The following is an 18,812-nucleotide window of genomic DNA, read 5'->3' on the forward strand; positions in this document are numbered from 1 at the left end:
CAGATATCACGCTCTAAATATCACGCTTTAATTTTTTTTTCTAAATTAAATGAAAAAAAAAACCATAGTCACCATGGCGTTATAAGTCATTTTTATTGTCAGCTGCATCCATGTTTTGATTTGAATAGATGAAATTACACCGCCATGCTTCGGCTCTACAGATGTTGATTTATACTAAACAACTCACAGGAAGCTATATCAGAAATACTCGGATAGTTTTCAGATGGAATAATATATAAAATATATAAAACTGTCGCTGTTTTTATGAAGTAGAAATGCAATCTCAAAGCCTAATCCTCTCATTTTTAAGCTTTCTGTTATTATATAATAGAAGAATAAAAAAATAAGATGATATTAATAACAACTAAATTGTGGTACACATCTAAATCAGTCTCACACAATAAAATGTATTCATTAAAGTGCCCACAGCCTACCTATTCTCACTCGAATGTTACTTGATTCACACAAGTAACATAAATGTTGGACTTTCAGGTCTGTGGCCTATCGCACAATACAAAACACACACTTAATATAAGCCTATAAAATAGTTACTTAAAAAAAATCTATTTCTTCTGCATAATGGGAACCTATCTACTCTACTTTGTTCTGAGAAATGCTCATGGCACAAGTGTGAAACCCAGTGGACACTCAGGGTAGTGCAAGAAGACGACATGCCATTTCACAATCTGAGATATTAAACACTGTGGCTATATATTTTTTTCTCTGTATGCACAGTGTAAAGCTTACTGTGCTTTTCCATTCATCTAGCAGCACAATTCTTGCTTTTATTTATCTACTTTCACGACAAAAAGGAAGTGAGTTGAACGTGTTTGCCATCACGTACAGTGCCGTACAGTTCGGCAAGAGCTTTATTATGGCACTGATAATCTATGTCTACTGACAACAGCAGAGCAAAGTCCTCTTTTAACAGGAGACAGGTGCACCTGGGTGACCTGTTTAATAACGGCATTGTTTTGCCTCGCTTTCATCCGCCATTGCTGCTCATTGTCCACAGTCACTTTCACAGATCATGCAGGTGTCCCATTGTGGTTGTGTTTTTAGTTCATAAGTCAGTATTGTTGTTTCTACTCCACAGAACGTAACAATTGATTTTCAAGCTCTTCCGTTTTCACTTTTACTTTTCCTTTAAACTCAGCCCGGAGCTCGTCAATTTCTTTTCCACTAGAAAGGAAAAGGCAAAACATATATAAAGTGAGAGGGAAAAGCACATTTACATGAACAGTTTTAATCAGGGAGTGTTAAACTGGGACATTAGTGGCTACTTTTGATCCTGTGTCTGTTTCAGTAATCACCTGAGGGGGATGAGAATGATTCCACATGTCAGGTTGAGCTGCTGGAGTATTGTGGGAAGGTTCGGTGTGGAAAACTAGAGAAAAACAGACAGTCACAACCAGAAATGCATGCACTGCATATCTGTGTATGTTCACATAACATCCAAACTGTGCAAACCTTTGGTGGTGGAATACAGGCACCAGGTGTGTTGCTGTATATTTGGTTGATGGCTTTCTGAAGGATCACAGCCTGCTGAGTGAGGCTCTTCAGGTATTCCGAGCTTTCCGTAGTGCTGTTATGGTTCTCACCAACCTACACATGTTCAGCAACAGTTAAAATCCAGAGCAGAATGCATGGACATAACACCAGAAAACACTTTATTCTAAAACACACCTGGCTCTTATATATTGAATAAGCTTCTTTCTCGTGGTGCAGAGCTGATCGAAACTCTCCTTTACTCTCATACACAGTGGCCAGCAGGTGATGACTGTGCAGAAGAAAGACATGGAAAGGCTATTTTTTTGCACAGAAAATTCAAATGTGAACAGGAAGATCACAGCAGTTGTCTTTCAAACTTTCTGTAACTGAATCTATGTTTTTTATGCAAGAAGCAGGAGCGTGAGGACAAAGTGTGTCACGTACCTGTTTGCGTGTTTCAGGGATGTGACACCGTGGTATTTTGAGGTTAAAGTTAAGGCATTCTGCAGGAACTTCAGGGACAGCTCATACTCCATCAGTCCATGAAGTACCAGACCTAGCATGCTCTAACACAGAGGAGCAAAACAGGGACACAAACGCACAAATGAGCTCTTACTCTTGAGTATTTCATGGATATGACCCACTTTGACCTTTTAACCAGTGCAATATCACATAGACTACCACTGTGTCACATAATATTGTGATTCTTATATAATGTGTTACATATTCTCAGACTTTTACTTTATATTTCACTCATTAAAATATCAAAAGGAGTCAGTTGAGGTGGTTCGGGTATCTGATTAGGATGCCTCCTGGGCAAGCATGTCCTACTGAAAGGAGGCCCTGAGGTAGACCTGGGGTTTCCATCTCTTGGCTGGCCTGGGAACACTGACACACCAACAGGTTTTCTGCTTTTCGGAGTTCTTATTTTCCTCAACTGTTTTGAATGTCCAAATAAAAAAAGCTTGATGGTAAGAGGGTTTTTTTTTTTTACATTAGAAAAGCAGCTCAACCGCAGCTGTCTCTCTGATGTACTCATATATAATATACGTCCAATGAAACCTGAGCATCCTTATCTCTGCCACCTCCAGCTCCACCTCGTCTTTTTGCTGTCTCTATACCGTACATCATAGCAGGTCTCACTACCATTTTGTAAACCTTCCCCTTCAGTCTGTATTGGCCCCACCTTTGAAAAGTTGACCTCAGGTATTTAAACTTATCTACCTTCACTGTCTTAACCTTTCTTTTTGCCTCCCCTCATTCACACACATGTATTCTGTCTTGCTTCTATTAACTTTCATCATTCGTCTCTTCAGTAAATACCTCCACCTCTCCAGGCTTTCCTCCACCTGCTTTCTAATCTCACTACAGATCATCTACAATATCATCTGCGAGCATTATAGTCCATTGAGACTCCCGCCTGATGTCATCTGTCAGTCTGTCCATCACTACTGTCAACAAGAAGGAGCTCAGAGCCGATCCCCGACGTAGCCTCCACTTTGAACCCATGTGTCACTTCTACTGTACACCTCACCACTGTCTTGATTTCCCATCCCTCGCATACTTCTCTGTGACTTTTGACTTCCTCATGCAGTACCACACTTCCTCTCTTGTCACCCTATAATATGCTTTCTCTAGAGCCACAGACACAGTCAAGCTAATTCTGGCCTTCTCTATACTTCTCCATCAACACTCACAAAACAAACGTCACATCTGTAGTGTTCTTTCTTGGTCATCACCTCTCTTCTTAACCTAACCACAGGTGGGACACAAGCCTGTGTGCTCCTAGTAGCGGTCACAAGCCCGGATACATGGGGAGAGCGGTATCAGGAAAGATACCCACCATAAAATCTTTGCCAAACCAAACACGCTAATATACTTTTTTTTAAAAGATTATTTTTTTTGGGCCTTTTTGCTTTTAAAGTATGTGGTCACCTGCTCAATAAATAAATAAATCAGGTGGGATCTCACTTACATCCAGTAATGCTACTTGTGGATGATCATCTCCACCAACAAGCAGGGTGAGGTACCGAGCACGATACAGCAGCTGTAGAGAGGTCAAGTGGTGGCCTCCAGCAAAGCAGTAGAGGGTCAAAAAGGTCTGAAGCATAAAATGATAATATATCAAAGACATATTTTAATAAATACAGTTAAGCGTTTGGCTAGTTTTTGTTTTAATTTCTACATGAAAAAAATAATCCCTAGATCCAGTCGGTAACAGCTGCAGAACTGTGAGGCCAATATGAGCAAACTTGGGTTCTATAGATGGATTTTAAAAAACATGATAAGTGTCTTTATCCACATCACAGGGTCAAGACTTGAAAAAAAAATGATGCTGATGTTAATGAAACTATCCTTTTTTTTTTCTTCTTTAACTGCAGATCTGTAAATAGGGATTGTGCCACTGAAAAATATCACTATATATATATTTTAATAAGATGTGTGGACTGGAGATCGTTAGGGTGGAAGACAACACAAATAACATAACAAGACTGTCTGTAAATTAATGAAAAAGTGACGAAACTCACATAATCTTGTATGGTCTGTGGATGGTCTATACCATGCAGTCTCTCAGAACTCATTACGGCCTTTTCTTGGTGGCTGAGGGCCTGCAATGCATGGACACGTTACAGGAAACATTGCTGTACATAACTATGGTCTGCTTGATTCAGAAAGTTAAGTACTGGTTCATTGTATAAATTAACATAATGAATATTTACATCTGCGTTTTCTCCCAAGATGTAGCTGAGCCGTCCGAGGAGGCGCAGGCACATGCACACGTCCTCATGCAGGACCCCACACACACTGCTGAATAGAGTCAGGGCCTGACTAATCAAGTCGTAGCATTCCTTGAGGAGCCCTAAAATCAAACACAAAATACTATTAATGCACAGCAAATAAACAGAAATGAATATCTGCTCCTCATATGAGGACTGGCCTTCGAGCAGATCCATTATCAGGATCTGTATTGACAATGTGCATCATAGATCGTGTTAAATACAAGGAACTGAGTGGCACAATACAGCACATATAGCATAAATGCGGTCATGTTTAATATGTGCACATGCTTGGTATAAACGCACATATTTAAGTGTGTCATAAAATCATCCACACATGTCTACATGTAGACTGATGAGATGACTGTACAGGTTATTGATTGCTTACTCTTCTTATATAAGCTGGAAAGCCTTCTTGAGATGATTTCAATATAGGTGATGAGGTCCAGCATCCACCTACCTTGCTCTGTGGCCTTCACTATAAAGCCAGATGGGCTCAGCAAGCCATGTAGAGCTTAAAGTTGGCGTATGAAAGTGGCTGTCTCTTTACCTGGCTATATCACCATGGTAACTTATGGTGAGTGCAACATTAAAAGACATTTGCTTGGTTTTTGTGACTGACTGGCTGCTGAAGCTCCATATTAGATTAAGAATGTATTTTATTACAGAATGAGAAGTGTGGATCTTGTATCACTGGCATTAAAATAGAGTCAGTGTCGCCACTATGAACAGGAACAAAGAACTATACTCTTTCAATTTGCATGTGAGAACTTCCTCACACACAGAGCACATTAGGAAGTTACTTTTAAAACAGTGATTTTTCTTTCTTGCAATGCAAATGCAAACAAATAACAAATAGCGCGTTAAAACCTCCTGTTGATTGTGTAAGCATACTGTTAACGCTTCTTCCCACGCCACACATTTGCCCCTATCAGATGTGTGATATTTTTAGTTAGTGACATTTAGAGTTTGTGTTGATGTTTGGAGGGAAGCAGCTCCTGCTGCTGCAGGATGTTAAAATGTAGGGATCTCAAACTCCTTTTACATTGAGGGCCACATTTAATTTTACTGTAAGAAAAAGAAGAAGAACACATACACTGTATATTATGCTGTTTACGTCTATATTTGTGCTTATGTCTCACCCTGCTGCACTGCCAGCTGGGCTTGCTGAACAAGCTGCGTGGCATCCGATGACGTAGGCTTGAGATGCCGGACCACGGGAAACATGTTGACGATGTCCTCCTCACCAAATGCCGGCCTGTGTCGAGACTCAAACACATATTCCCTCAGCTGCACCTGAACACAGAGAAAGGGAATGGAGGAGGAAAGCAGATGCACTTTAAAAGTTGGATTTAATAACTTTGTGGTTTTTGGTCTGATTTTCTGCTCTAAGCACAGTAAATTGTGAACTTCAGCCATCAAAAACTCTGAAGCTTGATGTCAATATTCTATTTCTTGTGTAAAACCACAAGAAATAGAATTATGGATTTAAGAGAAAAACTAAAGTAAAAAAACATTCACTTTTCACCCATGAATGTCATGATTAAAACTATTTAACAAATGTTAAATAAATGTAATAAGTGCAAAAACAGCTCTATATGCCTCTTAAGTCGCTTAACTTTAGATCCTAGACTGCCACACTGTTCATTAATACATTCACTGGCCACTTCATTAGGTATGCCTGTTCAGCTGCTCGTTAAGACAAATATCTAATCAGCCAGTCACATGGCAGCAACCTGTGACATGGGCAAGATCATCATAATGGGGGCAAAATGTTATTTTAGTGACCTTTAACATGACATAGTTAATTTCAGAAAGTGCTGATCTGCTGGGATTTTCCTACCAACTCTAGAGTTTACAGATCTTGGTCCGAGAAAGAGAAAATATCCAGTAAGCGGCAGTTCAGTAGGTGAAAATGCTTTGCTGATGACAGAGGTCGGAGGAGAATATCAAGACTGCTTCAGGCTAATAGGAACAGGAAAGAACAGGATATGGATGCTATAATTCAAACATGTTGCCTGATTTCATGAATCTCGTTTTCCGTTGCAACATTTGGATGGTAGGGTCAGAATTTAAAGTAAACGACATGAAAGCATGGCTCCATCTAGCCTTTTAACACCAGGCTGATGGTGGTGAAATGCTGTTGGGGATATTTTTCTGGGCTCATTACTACCGACTAAGTATCATTTAAATACCACAGGTTACCTGAGTACTGTTGCTGACCATGTCCACAGTGCACCCAAAATTAAAATCTCTGAGCAGTGTTTTCAACACCTTGTTGAATCTATGCCACAAAAAATTAAGGTAACGCTGAAAGCTGAGGATTATTTGAATTGAAATCTTTGGTAGTATGTTATCTCTTTTTTTCTAAGGCTGATCATCTTGTTGATCAGCCTTGTTGGCTGAGAATCATCTGTCGACTTATTGCTATTAATACAATCTAAATGTATTTGTCATTTAATTGTTATTGAAATTTAAATGTTTTGGATATTAAAAAATGTATTCTCTAATTTAAAAAAAAAATTCTTGGATAAATGTAGGATAACATTGAATCCAGATCTTATCTTTTTTGACCTTGAAAGAACAGAAGTGTGGCAAAAAAATAAACTAGATTACCTCACGTCAGCTTCTGCAAAGGGGTAGAAATGTTGACTCATGGTCAGTGATCAACATTTTTATGTATTTTTTCTCCATATTTTTGTCCCGTCTGTTATGTCTTGACCAAATAAAGCAGTGTGTTGAGTATTCTATGATACAGATGTTGTGATTTCACGTAGCATTGGCAGTATGGAGACTTATGGGATGGAGACTTAATTTAAGTTCATAGGTTGCTGTATTATGAAGAGATGTCTGACCTGGATGCCTGTCTTGATGGCAATCTCTCTCAGCAGGGAGATCCTCTGAAGGTTGTGCTTTTCTATTACTTCATCTATACTTTCACTGAACACAGAGAGGATGACAGTGTGAAAGTCTTGCTGCACATATCCAGGAACACATAGGCACACACACACACACACACACACACACACACACACACACACACACACACACACACACACACACACACACACACGCACGCACGCACGCAAACACCTGTCAAATGTGTAGTGATAATAATCTCGAGCCTCAGCCCTGATCCTGCCCCACAGCTCGCCGGACGTCAGCCTAGCCCACACGCTGTCACTCAACAATGTGACTCGACTCCCGTGACTCCGGCGTCGGCGGCTCCTGCGACGGGAGAGCAGCTCGTCTGAGAAGGAGTCGGGGAAGCAGGAGGAGGAGGTCAGGAGGCAGTTTAGGAAGTGACTGACAGCTGCAGAGAAAGCTGCAGGTTCCACATCCTGGGAGAAAATAAGGTAATTGCTGATAAATCAAAAACAATGATAGGTTGCGTAGTGATTAGTACATGTGTTTTCTTAATCTGAGCACCTGCAGGTAGGTCCTGAAGATGTGTTTGGCACTTCTGAGGATGATTTCACTGACGCAAATTCTCTGTAAGGGAAGAGGAGAGAAGACTTCGAGAAAAAGTTCATGAGATCAAACTGCAGGACTAGCTCAGTCTTCACAATCTACGTGTGAAGGCTAATATTGAGAAGCCAGCTCTTGCTGCTTCACACTATATGAACAAACATTTAAAGGCTTGATGAAGGTTTAAACTTTTGATTTCAGAGATGTTTCTTGATTTCTTGATATGACAACCGCTTTTCTATTTTCTTGCAAAATAAACAAAGCTTATAATAATAACAACAATAATGATTAGGAACAGGTTTCTTATACAATGCGGTATATTCAGTGGAAAAAAATGCACGCTGCACCAGCCTAACAGACCCGCCTTATTCATATATGCTGAATAATAGCATTTATGTGGTATGGTTATTAATAGCTGTATTATGTGCCTGTATATGGCCGAGTCGTCTTCTCTCCTCCACCCTGCCGAGCTCCCTCAGTATGGTGCCCAGATATCGCACGTTCACACCCCGCTGATGAAGCGCTGAGGTCAGACTTCCGCCATCCATTGGCACTGCTGTGTGGTCAAGACAGTCCATCAACTATAACAGAAATGACACACACACATCATCTTACACTTTATGCGATACACTTAAACATTATCACTCCACACACAACTGACCATTGCTGGGATCTGATGCGACAGGAGAAAAGCAGCTGCCTCCCACAGCAGGCACCTTTGCCTCTGAACCTCCTCTAAACACTCAGCAGGGAATCGAGCACCTGCAGGAAAGACACACAGTTCATCTTTAATCTGACAACATATACATACATATATATATATATATATATATATATATATATATATATATATATTACTCTGAGTATTTGTATGTGAGCACGAGGGTGTTCAGTACCTGGAGAGCAAACATCAGGATTGAAGCGGATGTCAAAGCAGGAGTCACTCACTGAGCCGACGGCTCTACAAGCTTTCAGGATCGCATTTCTTTTACTTATTTCTACAAAAATCAAATATGAAAGTATTGTTAGCCAACATGAAGATAATCCGCTTTCTTTGCCCTCACACATCTGTTAACATTTGATATTTGCATTTTCATTTTGTGGCTCTATCATCTGTGATTCAGGCCTATGATAAAAATTCTTTAGTGTGTGCAGATTATTGCATGTGTTCCAGCTTCTTCTGACCTTCTGTAGATTTCTCCATCAACAGTTTAAAATCAAACATCACATCTGCAATGATCTTTCTCAGCATGACACCTCTGTACATATGTCATATTCACTTTATTCACTGTATAAGGTCTTATTCACCCATGTCAGCACTGGCTGCAGGTCTCTCCCTAGTATCTGAATCACAGATGGGCTTCTCACTCCACTCTGTGGCTTCATCCTGTTCAGTCAGCTGGCTCAGCTCATGCGACACCATCTTCATGAAAAGCTCATACCTACATCATAAAATAAAAGATAAGAAGATGAGAAAGCTCATTTTCTAACATTGGCTCATCCTGCTGGTCTAGTAGTTCAGTTCTGAAAGTCTCCCTCACCTGTGCTGAATGAAGGCCTCAATCAGCTCAGGTCTCAGGCTGGCCAGACTGTGACAATGGAGACATGGGTAACCAAAGCTCTGGCACTCCTTCGGCACCTCCTCCCTCCTCTCCTCTGTCTCTGAGAACTGGAAGTTAAGATCTGGGGGGAAGGTTCGCAGGAGGTCCAAGATGTAAGGTCGTCCATCATTACCCAGGATGCCTATGGTCTCGATGCCAGAGCAAAGCTCCACCGGTCTGTTGTTGTGGTCTAAAACCTGGTGACGCTGGATTCTCAGCTGCTTACTGGTTTTATCCAGCAGCTCCAGAAACCTGCCATAAAACACACTCCTGCTCAGCTGCAGTAATAGTGACAAAATAAAAGGGCACGTCCGGCTTTTCGATCAAGAGCTACAATATAAGATTTCACTGAGTATGTAGGAATGTTACCTCGGATGAGTAAACACTGTCTTGCCGTTGTCATTGGAGCCGTACACTATACTCTCCTCCTGATTTTTCTCAAGTATCCCAGGAATGATCGTCTGTGCAATAACTCGGACACCACGATAATCCACCACAACTGTGCCGATTGTGTGTAGCCCCTCTATGTCCACTGATGCATATGCCTGCAGCCGTGCAGATTATTTTTTGACCAGTTTGACCATTAATATCCTTATAACTACACCCTTAAAGATATCTGAAATGATAATTTCCTCCCAAACACCTCCCCAGTCATACCATCAGGATCTCTCACCTGAGCTCCTCTTAGGTCACAGATGGCAGCAGCGTGAGCAGCAGTGTTTCCCCCTAGTGGTCGGTAGTGCTCAGACACATCAAACCCCTGGCTGAAGAAGAGGTTGTTCCACATGAACATTTGCAAATGAGGCGACTCCCCTGGGTTTATCGGCATGATGTTGCCGTCAATGACAGCCGTAGCACCTCGTGTCGCAGCGGCCACAAAGTCACTGTTGGTCTGCGAGGAGGGATTCAAATACTGGTTAATGAGTTTATGTTTCAATAAAACAATTAGGTCCCAGAGGAGGAAGAAGAATAGAGGAAACATAAGAGGACTGTTATAAGAGGTCATGGCTTCTGGGCTTTAAATTGATTATCACAGGTTTGCATCATTAGTAATGAAGGACAGACTTGGAAAGATGATGTTGGGAATCCGCACCTTGAAAATGCTCCTCTCTCTGTGCAGTCGTTCCTGCAGGGAGCTCCCGGGGAGCTCCCTGCATCCCTGAAGCTCCTCGTTCCAGTCCCGACTCTGAGATCATGACACACAACCTAAATATCAGCATCATCATCGCCATCAGTTGAAATGTAAAATCAAACCTATATTTTTACATGTCCTGCATTTCCACATTTAGGTTGCCTCCTCGATCTTGCGTCCACTACCGTATGCTCATCCTGGCCCATGTAGCTGGCGTGCGTCTCCTCCGCTCTCACGCAGTCAAGAGTGTGGTCCTCGTGTGGCGCAGTCCAGGTGAACACCTGGAATGGTGCTGCAATGCGCTCATAAGGGTGCTGCTGAACTCTGGCTCACAGCAGAGGATGGAAAATATTTTTACTGTCAAGCTTCATGCTAAAACAAGTTCTAAATCGATTCCAAACAGTTGGCTCACCTCTTCTTCTGCAGGGCGGTGAAGTTTTTCCTGAAAGCAGGGCTGACTTGACTCAGCAGCTCCACTAGAGAATGGCAAAGGGTTTTAGGAACTGCAGGTTTGGGGTTAAAGTTGAAGGCAGTTGACCTGAAGAAGTCAGAGAAGAGCACACGCCAAGTCAAGGCAAGTTTATACCCTTGAGTAACTATAGTACTCAAGGGGAAATACCAATGTTTAATTATAATTATAACTATTAAACCTACTGGAAACATCTGAACAAAATATCTTGCCAGGATGGATAAAACCTTTTTATAGCATGTAAAACTCACTGATTGAGGAAGAAACCCCGTGTAGAGGATGTAATATTGAGTTCTCTATCCTCCATAGTCAGGACATTCAGGTATATTAAGTCACCGTGCATCTTCCTGTTTCCTGGAGGTGGGTTCCAACTGCTGAGGGTCAAGACCCGCAGGCACTGCAAAGGCTGTCATTTCACTGTTGTTTAACCACGACTAAATGCACATTTACCCAGCCTTAACTGCATGTAGAAAAACTGACAGCTCACCTTCCAGTCCTCTCTGACTGGTTGAAGTGGACACAGCGGTCGCTCCTTAGAGCCGGGGAGGACGTATTCTGGAGGGCTGCAGTCAACAGACTGCCTTTCAGAAGCTCGCCTCTTCCCCACGCTCTGACCATCTGCAGGGTTGAACGTAAAGGTGAAAGGGTTGAGCGCTTTCTTATAGGGAAGCTGATCCTAATGTATGACAGAGGGGCGTTACCATTGTTTCCTGTGGTGTAGAAGGTGAGGTAAGACAGTGAGCTGCCGTTCACGCCGTTGTACGCATCGGTGGGGTCGAGGCTCCTCAGAAGATCACGTACATGTCTGAGATGAAGACGAGCATCACGCACCGAGTAAGATTCTGCAACAGGAGCAACAACGCTCACAAAGGATTCAAATCTATCTTGCACGAGTGCGGGATTAAATGGAAGAATTTTCCATATGAAGATGCTCATGAAATAAGATTATCAAGTGGAAATGCAGAAATAGTAATGCTAAATAATTTAACATCAGTATAAGAAGGTATGGATGTTTTGTACTCATGTTTTTCTTTCACTCTAATACTATTTTGAGAAATGACTCAAATGGTGAATCATCACATGAAGACAAAACTAATGCAGTAAGAACAGGAAGAGGCAGTTACCCTCCACCACCTTGATCACCGCTCCGTCACGGATGCCCGGGACAGAGTGCAGCTCATTAAGGCTGTCGAGCGTGACACCACCCAGCTGGAGGGAGAAGCACGTGCGATGGCAGGTGATCTCATGATCCATAAGCACCTGGTGGAGCTCTACAACCAACATCTGGCCGGTCACCTGATGGTGGAGGAGAAACATGAGAGCTGAAGTGAAATGAAGACACAGTGAAGTGAATCTTTGAGAAAACAGGGACTAACAACAGAACCTGTAGCTCAAAACTTTCTGTTCCCGGAGGCTGGATTCTGACAGTAAAACTTGTCTCTTGGAGATCAACTATGTCTTGGATACTGAGTTTTTTCCTTTTATCATCATCAGACTGCTCTGGGAGATCATCTTCAGAGGGTGCTGTAGCTGGATTTGGATGTGCTGTTAAACAGAAGAGAAAAGACAAAAATAGACCATTGAGATGAAACTGGCTGAAAAACAAACAAACACTTTAATGTGAGTTAATCAGGTGGAAAATACAAATTCAAAATGAAAATAAAAACAAGGAAAGTTGATCATACAGGAAGCACCCCGAGAGCATCCTGCTCACTCTCTGGGCAGTATTTACTAAGTGCAGAGGATTGCATACATACTTTAAGAAGTTTGTAGTGGAGTAAAAATCAGATAAGGGTAGCATGGCAGATGTTTACTCTGATTACCCAACATTATGTTGGAGCGGGTAATGGATAATAGATGCTGATTTGCGAATAACTGGACATGAACAACTTGAGCTTATTATATAATTTTATATTACAGTGTATTTCGGCTTTTCCACATTCCAACAAACACTACACTTATGAGAATCAATGTTTTTAAATTATAAAGCTTTTTGTCAATTTTTGGAGATTATATCTCAGAATTTCAGGAGCAGGACCACGCCTCCAAACACGCTCCTGCTGGTTGTCATCTATATAGGTTCCCCCAGTTCTGCAAGCTGTTCATTCTCGTTTATGTGCCCCACCCTCCCTCCCTCCTTGTTCTCAATTCTTTAACTTATTCACTCCTATTAGTACATGGGGATCCGCCAAACCCAGTCCCCTTCGAGGCCTTCCCCAAACCGCAGCTCAATTCATGTCCAAGTATTCACCTTTACCTACTAAAACGCTGTCAAACCTAAAATGAGGCCCAGCTAGTGAATTGACCTTGAAGTCCTTGAAGAGCAGGATCTACACCCCTATGAAATTTGACCAGAAATCTTTCAAAACTTTTTAAGTTATTGTTTTTACAGACAGAAACAATGACACGACCAAAAATACCAAAAATATGCCCTCCTTGTCCGAGGAAGTGAAAAAGATCTAAAAAATGAAAAGGAAGGTGAATGAAGATATGGTGTTATCATCCAGAGTTTTTCACTGTGATAGATTTCAGACTAAATAAATGAGTTCTTAAACACAGTCTTAGCTTAACCAGCTGTAATACTGACTACAAAAAAAAAATCCACTCACTTTGGACATGTGTTGCTCCCAGAAACAGTCTGTCAACTAAAAAAAGGGTCATTCGATCAATCTTAGTCTCTCCTTCTTCTTCTCCTTCTGCCTGTCGCTCATCAGTCTTGATGGCTTCCTCTAACTTCTTTGGCAGATGTGACTTGTCCTGACTTTGAATATGACCTGCTGTCTGAACCACAGAATTGTTTGTTTTTATGTGGATATTATTATGTTGCTTTTCATTTGCAGTCTGCTCTAACTCTTCCATCTGTCCATTGTCCTGATTGCTCTGTTGTTTCAGGTTCACACAACCCTCAGTGGGGTTAAAGTTTTCCACATTTTCTGTGTCATTATTGCTGCATTTTGTCATCTTCTCTGACTCCACTGCAGCAATGTTTTCATTTGTGCCGCTGACCTTGTGGTCAGCCTGCATCACTGAGGTGTGTTTGGATTCAGTCTTTTGCTCGTCTGGCTTTTTGTTGCACTGTAAGGTTGTCGACTCTCTCAGGGCAGAATCTGTATGTTCCTCTTCAATTGGGTCAGTGTTTCTTTCTTTCTGCAAAGTTAGCTTTGTTAAGGTGGCCGTCACTTCGAGTTTGTCTTTGGCTGTCTGCCTTCCTACCTTTCCTGGCAGCTTCAAGTCAGCAGAAACTTCAACGTCACACCAAATGTCACTGCTTTTCTTCTCCGATGTTTGTGCCTCCAAAAGCAGCTGTTCCACACCTTCATGTTGATCCCAATCATGCATCTCTTTTCCAGTCTCACTATTAATGATCATACGTCCTCCCCTCACCACCCTCTTATTACCGAACTCGAGTGTTTCTGTTTGTGTTTGAACTTCTGTTTGCGACTCAGTCTGAGTCTGCACCCCCATACCAATCTGGGTCTCTATTTCAGTCTGAGTCTCAACCTCAGAGTACCCTCTGCCTCGCATCTCATTACTCCTTCCTTGTTCTTCGCTTCTTTGCTCGCCCATCCCCTCGCCTCCTCCTTCATCCTCCTCAGACACGAGCAGACACACCATTGGCTCCACCAGAGTCACATCTCCTCCCAGGCTACTGCTTAGGATGATGTCAGGAAACAGAAAGTTCTCCGGTTCGAGGGCCAGGTTTGTTATACTGTTTGTTGAGACGGTTAACACGTCGTCCTCCGAGTTGTCCAGCAAACTCAGTGACTCACATTCACTCTCTTCGCTGGACAGCAGAGGAGATCTTTCTGCCTCACCCAGGCCTGGTGTATCCTGACACTTAAAGTAGTTTGAGAGGGTCTGGCAGCACTGGAAGATGTTTCCCATGGTGCCTTTATGCGCTAAAAAGAAGTAAAAACTGTGAAGGTGACCTAGAGAGGACCAAAAAAAAAAAAACTATGTTAGTGTCAAACCCCAGTAGAGTCCACTTATACTTTCATACTTGAGCCAGTGTTGTTCAGTTACAACAATAAAAAGGAAACAAATAAGTCAAACTAGGAAATACCAAGCAACAAGACCCTACAGTTTTGACAAAGTAGGAACTTTATTTAGAGATAATGAATGGTCCTAATTATTCCTCATTTCACCAGAAAACAACGCAATCATACACAAACATTAGACATTGTTTTCTTTTCTAGATAAACCTGACATTATTGGTGCTATGTTTTCTATCTTTACATTGGTGGAATGAATTATTTAATCTCTGGCGGATCTCAGCCCATTTTATGTATAAAGCACATCTGTCCACAAAACCAGTTTCTCACCAGTTCCTCAACATAGAGCCCCATGCAAGAGCTTACCTCATGGGGTTGGGATGGTCATAAGAAAGGTGGCAGATTAGCCCACAACTTCATGGGAGGAGCATGTTAATGATCTGAAGGCAGCCACCAAGAAAACTGGTGGTAACACTACACTGCAATTGATTGAAACATTGCAGCACCTGCAAGGTCCCTCTGTTGAAGAATACCCATCTTTAGTTTGCCCACTCCTCTTTATCATTTACAGAAAACATGTAAATGAAGTGCTGTGACCAAATGAAACTAAACTTGAGCCACCATGTTTGAAGGATAAGAAATGCTGAGTATCACCCAAAGATCACCAAACCCACAGTCAAGCATAGAGGTGGAAACATCATGCTTTAGGGCTGTTTTCAGCTAAGGGTACAGGAAGACTCCACCACATTGAGGCACTATCGGACAGGGTCATATACTGTAAAATCTTGGATGAGAACTAGGGCTGGGTGATATGGCCTAAAATTCATATCGCGATATAATTTGAAGCATGTGCGGTAACGATATATATCGCGATATATTCTTTTCTTCTGTATAACGTGTTTTCCACACTATAAGGCACACTTAAAATACCTTAATTTTCTCAGAAATCGAGAGTGTGCCTTATGTATGCATTCTGGTTGTGTTTACTGACCTCGAACCGATTTTGGCTGCAGAAATCTGTTAAAAAATGTTTTAGTACAACTTTGGTAAGCCGCACTGCTTGATGGATTGTCAGAGCATTACGACTGCCGTAGTGAGGAGCTTCGCGGAGTAATCTGGGTCCAAAACTCCATTATGGGCTCAAAATGTGGTCATAAATATTTTGTACTTGTAAATCAGTTTCGTATGTGTAAAAAGAATTTGTGCGTGCGTAAAAAAGATTTGTCTATGGACTTAGCCAAAAAAAAAAAAACCCTGCAAGTTACAAGTACGAATTTTGACCCGATTTTTCTTCCTTTCATCTGATTGGTCAATGTCATGTCAATCACAAATGTAACAATCCAGTCAGAGAACAGTGGGTTTGGCTGTCAGAGGGGCGCTTTTTTGAACTGCAGGTCTTTTTTACACATACAAATCTTTTTTACGCACACACAAATTTTTTTTACACATACAAATCTTTTTTATGCACACACAAATTATTTTTACACATACAAATCTTTTTTACACACACACACAAATATTTTTAGACATACAAAACCGATTTCCAAGTACAAAATATTTATGACCACATTTTGAGCCCATCAGGTCCTAAAGTCAAACGAACACTGAGAGTTAAAAATGGTCTAAATTCTTTAATCTTTAATAAAATCATCAGCGTTGCTGCTTTACCAGGTGTAACAATTAAGTTTAACATCCAGGCATCCATGAAAACAGAAGTTATTAAATTTAACAGAGTTAGAAGTTAACAGGAAGTTAGCTTGCTAGTTTCCACCTACCACTTCCAAAATAATGAAGACAGAAAACTAAACAGCAGTGGAGTTTGCAGGGTTACTGAAGTTGGACTACCTGGTATATAATGTTGTGCTACGTGATTGCTAACAACACAGCTATGTTAGCAAAACATTAGCACAGTGAAGCTGGAGGATGAACGCCAACTTTTTTCCACTCGATAAAAGTTAACGTGAGGGATTCTGGTGGTTAGGGACTAATGCAATCGCATAGCAGGATGCTATACACGGGCCAAACTTCAGTCAGGAGAACAACTGAGATCATTCATCCACAACACAAGGTTAGTTATTAATATACTGCAACATAGAGCAGCTGCGAGAGAATTCAACATTAATAAATCAATGTTACGGAAGTGGAGGAAGCACAGTTTTTGGCTTTCCCCATATTTCAAAAGTGCTTCATCTCTTTGCTATGACTCTCGGCATAATTTGCAGATAATGGTTGTAGCCACTGCCATGCTTTTGACCAAACCAGGCGCAGCTTGATGACATCATCAACATGTGCTATCGCGATAGAGCGGTATAGTCAAATCTCTATTGTTGGCCAAATCGTTTCTATCGTATATCGTTTATATCGCCAACCCCTAATGAGAACCTCCTTCTTTCAGCCAGAGCCCTGAAGGTGTCTCATAGGATGGCTCTTTCACCATGACAGCTACCCAAAACATGCCACCATGGCAACAAAGGAGGGGCTAAAGAAGAAACACTTCAAGGTAATGGAGTAGCATTGCTGATCTCCAGACTTCTAGACCTCACCCTGTAAAAAATCTGAGGGGGGCAGCCTGAAAATTTTCACAGTTTCTGTAAAGAGGAGTGGGTCAAATTCCCTTCTAGGATGTGTGCAAACCTAGTGACCATCTACAAGAAACGTCTTTTGCCTGTGCTTGCTAACAAGCAAAAGTACAAAGTCATGTTTTGCTTGGGAATGAAAAACCTATTTCGATCAATGACATTTAAAACAATTTATAACTTTTTTATAATGTCCTTCTTCTGGATTTTTGGTTGATATTCTGTCTCTCTCTATTAGATTGAAACTACCATAAAACGAGAGTCTGATGATTTCATTACAAGGGAGCAAACTTACAAATTTAGGATTGGATCAGATAACTGTTTCCCCCCACAATACAAATTCCTGACTGCACATTTGATAACGCTGTCTTATGCTACCCAAAGCAAACACACAAAAAAACCCAAACTAATTATATTTTAGTATCACGTTTTAACTTCTCAGCTTGCAGCTGTGATGTACAGTCGTACTTCTGGCTGAGGTTAGTAGACATCAGAAGCACGCACTTTCAGTCTGGTGTGAGCGTCTAAGCCGTAACTGAGTTCTAGTTTTGACACTGCCACAAGCGTGCGTGTGTGTGTCATGTGTAAATGCAAGCAGCTTAGAGCCTTAGACGACAGCTGATGACAGGACAATCATGAAGTATTCCTGCAGAGGTGTCACCTTACAGTGGAAGGGCCTGGAAAACCTCAGAGACAAATTCTGATCAGGCGAACTCAGCAGTGATGTTGGATGTGTAAAAATCCTGGAATGAGGAAGAAAACAGATGAGAAGGAGAAAAATATCCTCTAAAAAGCTTCAAAAGAGCCAAAGTAAAACAGCAGAAGATCTGAAATGGACAGAGTTATGATTTTATATGTAACATGTAGCACACATTATTTTGACCTCATGAGAACACAAGCACAGCAGAAAATGAGCGCACATGTCTCAAAACAGAGAAAATCACATCAGTTCATTACAGATTAATGTAGCAAATCTACAACCCTACCATCCAGTGTAGAAAGACTGAGTCTGTCAGTCTGTTTAATCTTCTCCAGATTCTCCTGCTCCTCATGGAATCAGAAACGTAAGTTTCCTCAGGCTTTCCTCCAGAGCAGGAGGCTCCCCAGTCCTTACAGCGAAACCACATTACACAAACTATGTGTGTGTCTGCCCTTCAAGGGGAGGAGAGGAGCTGTGGCAGGCCCTCTGCTCAAACACACAGTACCCGTCCAAGTCCAGAAGAGGGCAACCTTTCTGCCGCTCATGATGCAACTTCCTGTATTCAGATCGGCCCATGCTTTCTCTATCAATCTTGAACGTGTGAGC

General features: G+C 41.5%; 1 protein-coding gene across 4 annotated transcripts; it reads right to left on the bottom strand.

The window, feature by feature from the left end:
* Positions 1-74: 74 nt before the first annotated feature.
* Positions 75-18,812, bottom strand: LOC146700366 (clustered mitochondria protein homolog). 4 transcript variants are annotated; one of them, XM_085470533.1, is made up of 30 exons: positions 18,493-18,812; positions 18,173-18,249; positions 13,548-14,867; positions 12,323-12,483; positions 12,063-12,234; positions 11,640-11,780; positions 11,426-11,556; positions 11,190-11,344; positions 10,882-11,007; positions 10,604-10,793; positions 10,431-10,523; positions 10,011-10,229; positions 9,707-9,882; positions 9,278-9,589; positions 9,045-9,178; positions 8,633-8,734; positions 8,398-8,498; positions 8,165-8,317; positions 7,698-7,760; positions 7,362-7,609; positions 7,124-7,208; positions 5,411-5,564; positions 4,212-4,351; positions 4,020-4,100; positions 3,467-3,592; positions 1,936-2,057; positions 1,687-1,780; positions 1,471-1,605; positions 1,314-1,387; positions 75-1,182 (listed from the first exon to the last, which is right to left on the bottom strand). In XM_085470533.1, the coding sequence occupies exons 3-30, from the start codon at positions 14,821-14,823 to the stop codon at positions 1,086-1,088; spliced, it is 5,061 nt and encodes a 1,686-aa protein (XP_085326659.1). In that variant the 5' UTR covers positions 14,824-14,867; positions 18,173-18,249; positions 18,493-18,812; the 3' UTR covers positions 75-1,085. The 4 variants fall into 4 exon arrangements, with proteins under 4 accessions (XP_085326659.1, XP_085326658.1, XP_085326656.1 ...); XM_085470532.1 differs by having other exon boundaries at positions 7,124-7,609; positions 10,655-10,793; XM_085470530.1 differs by having other exon boundaries at positions 7,124-7,609.

This window comes from Copadichromis virginalis, linkage group LG10, assembly GCF_057382275.1.
Source record: "Copadichromis virginalis isolate Kocher_CV1m ecotype Utaka linkage group LG10, C_Virginalis_male_GT1.1, whole genome shotgun sequence".
In the NCBI taxonomy this organism is placed as follows: domain Eukaryota; kingdom Metazoa; phylum Chordata; class Actinopteri; order Cichliformes; family Cichlidae; genus Copadichromis; species Copadichromis virginalis.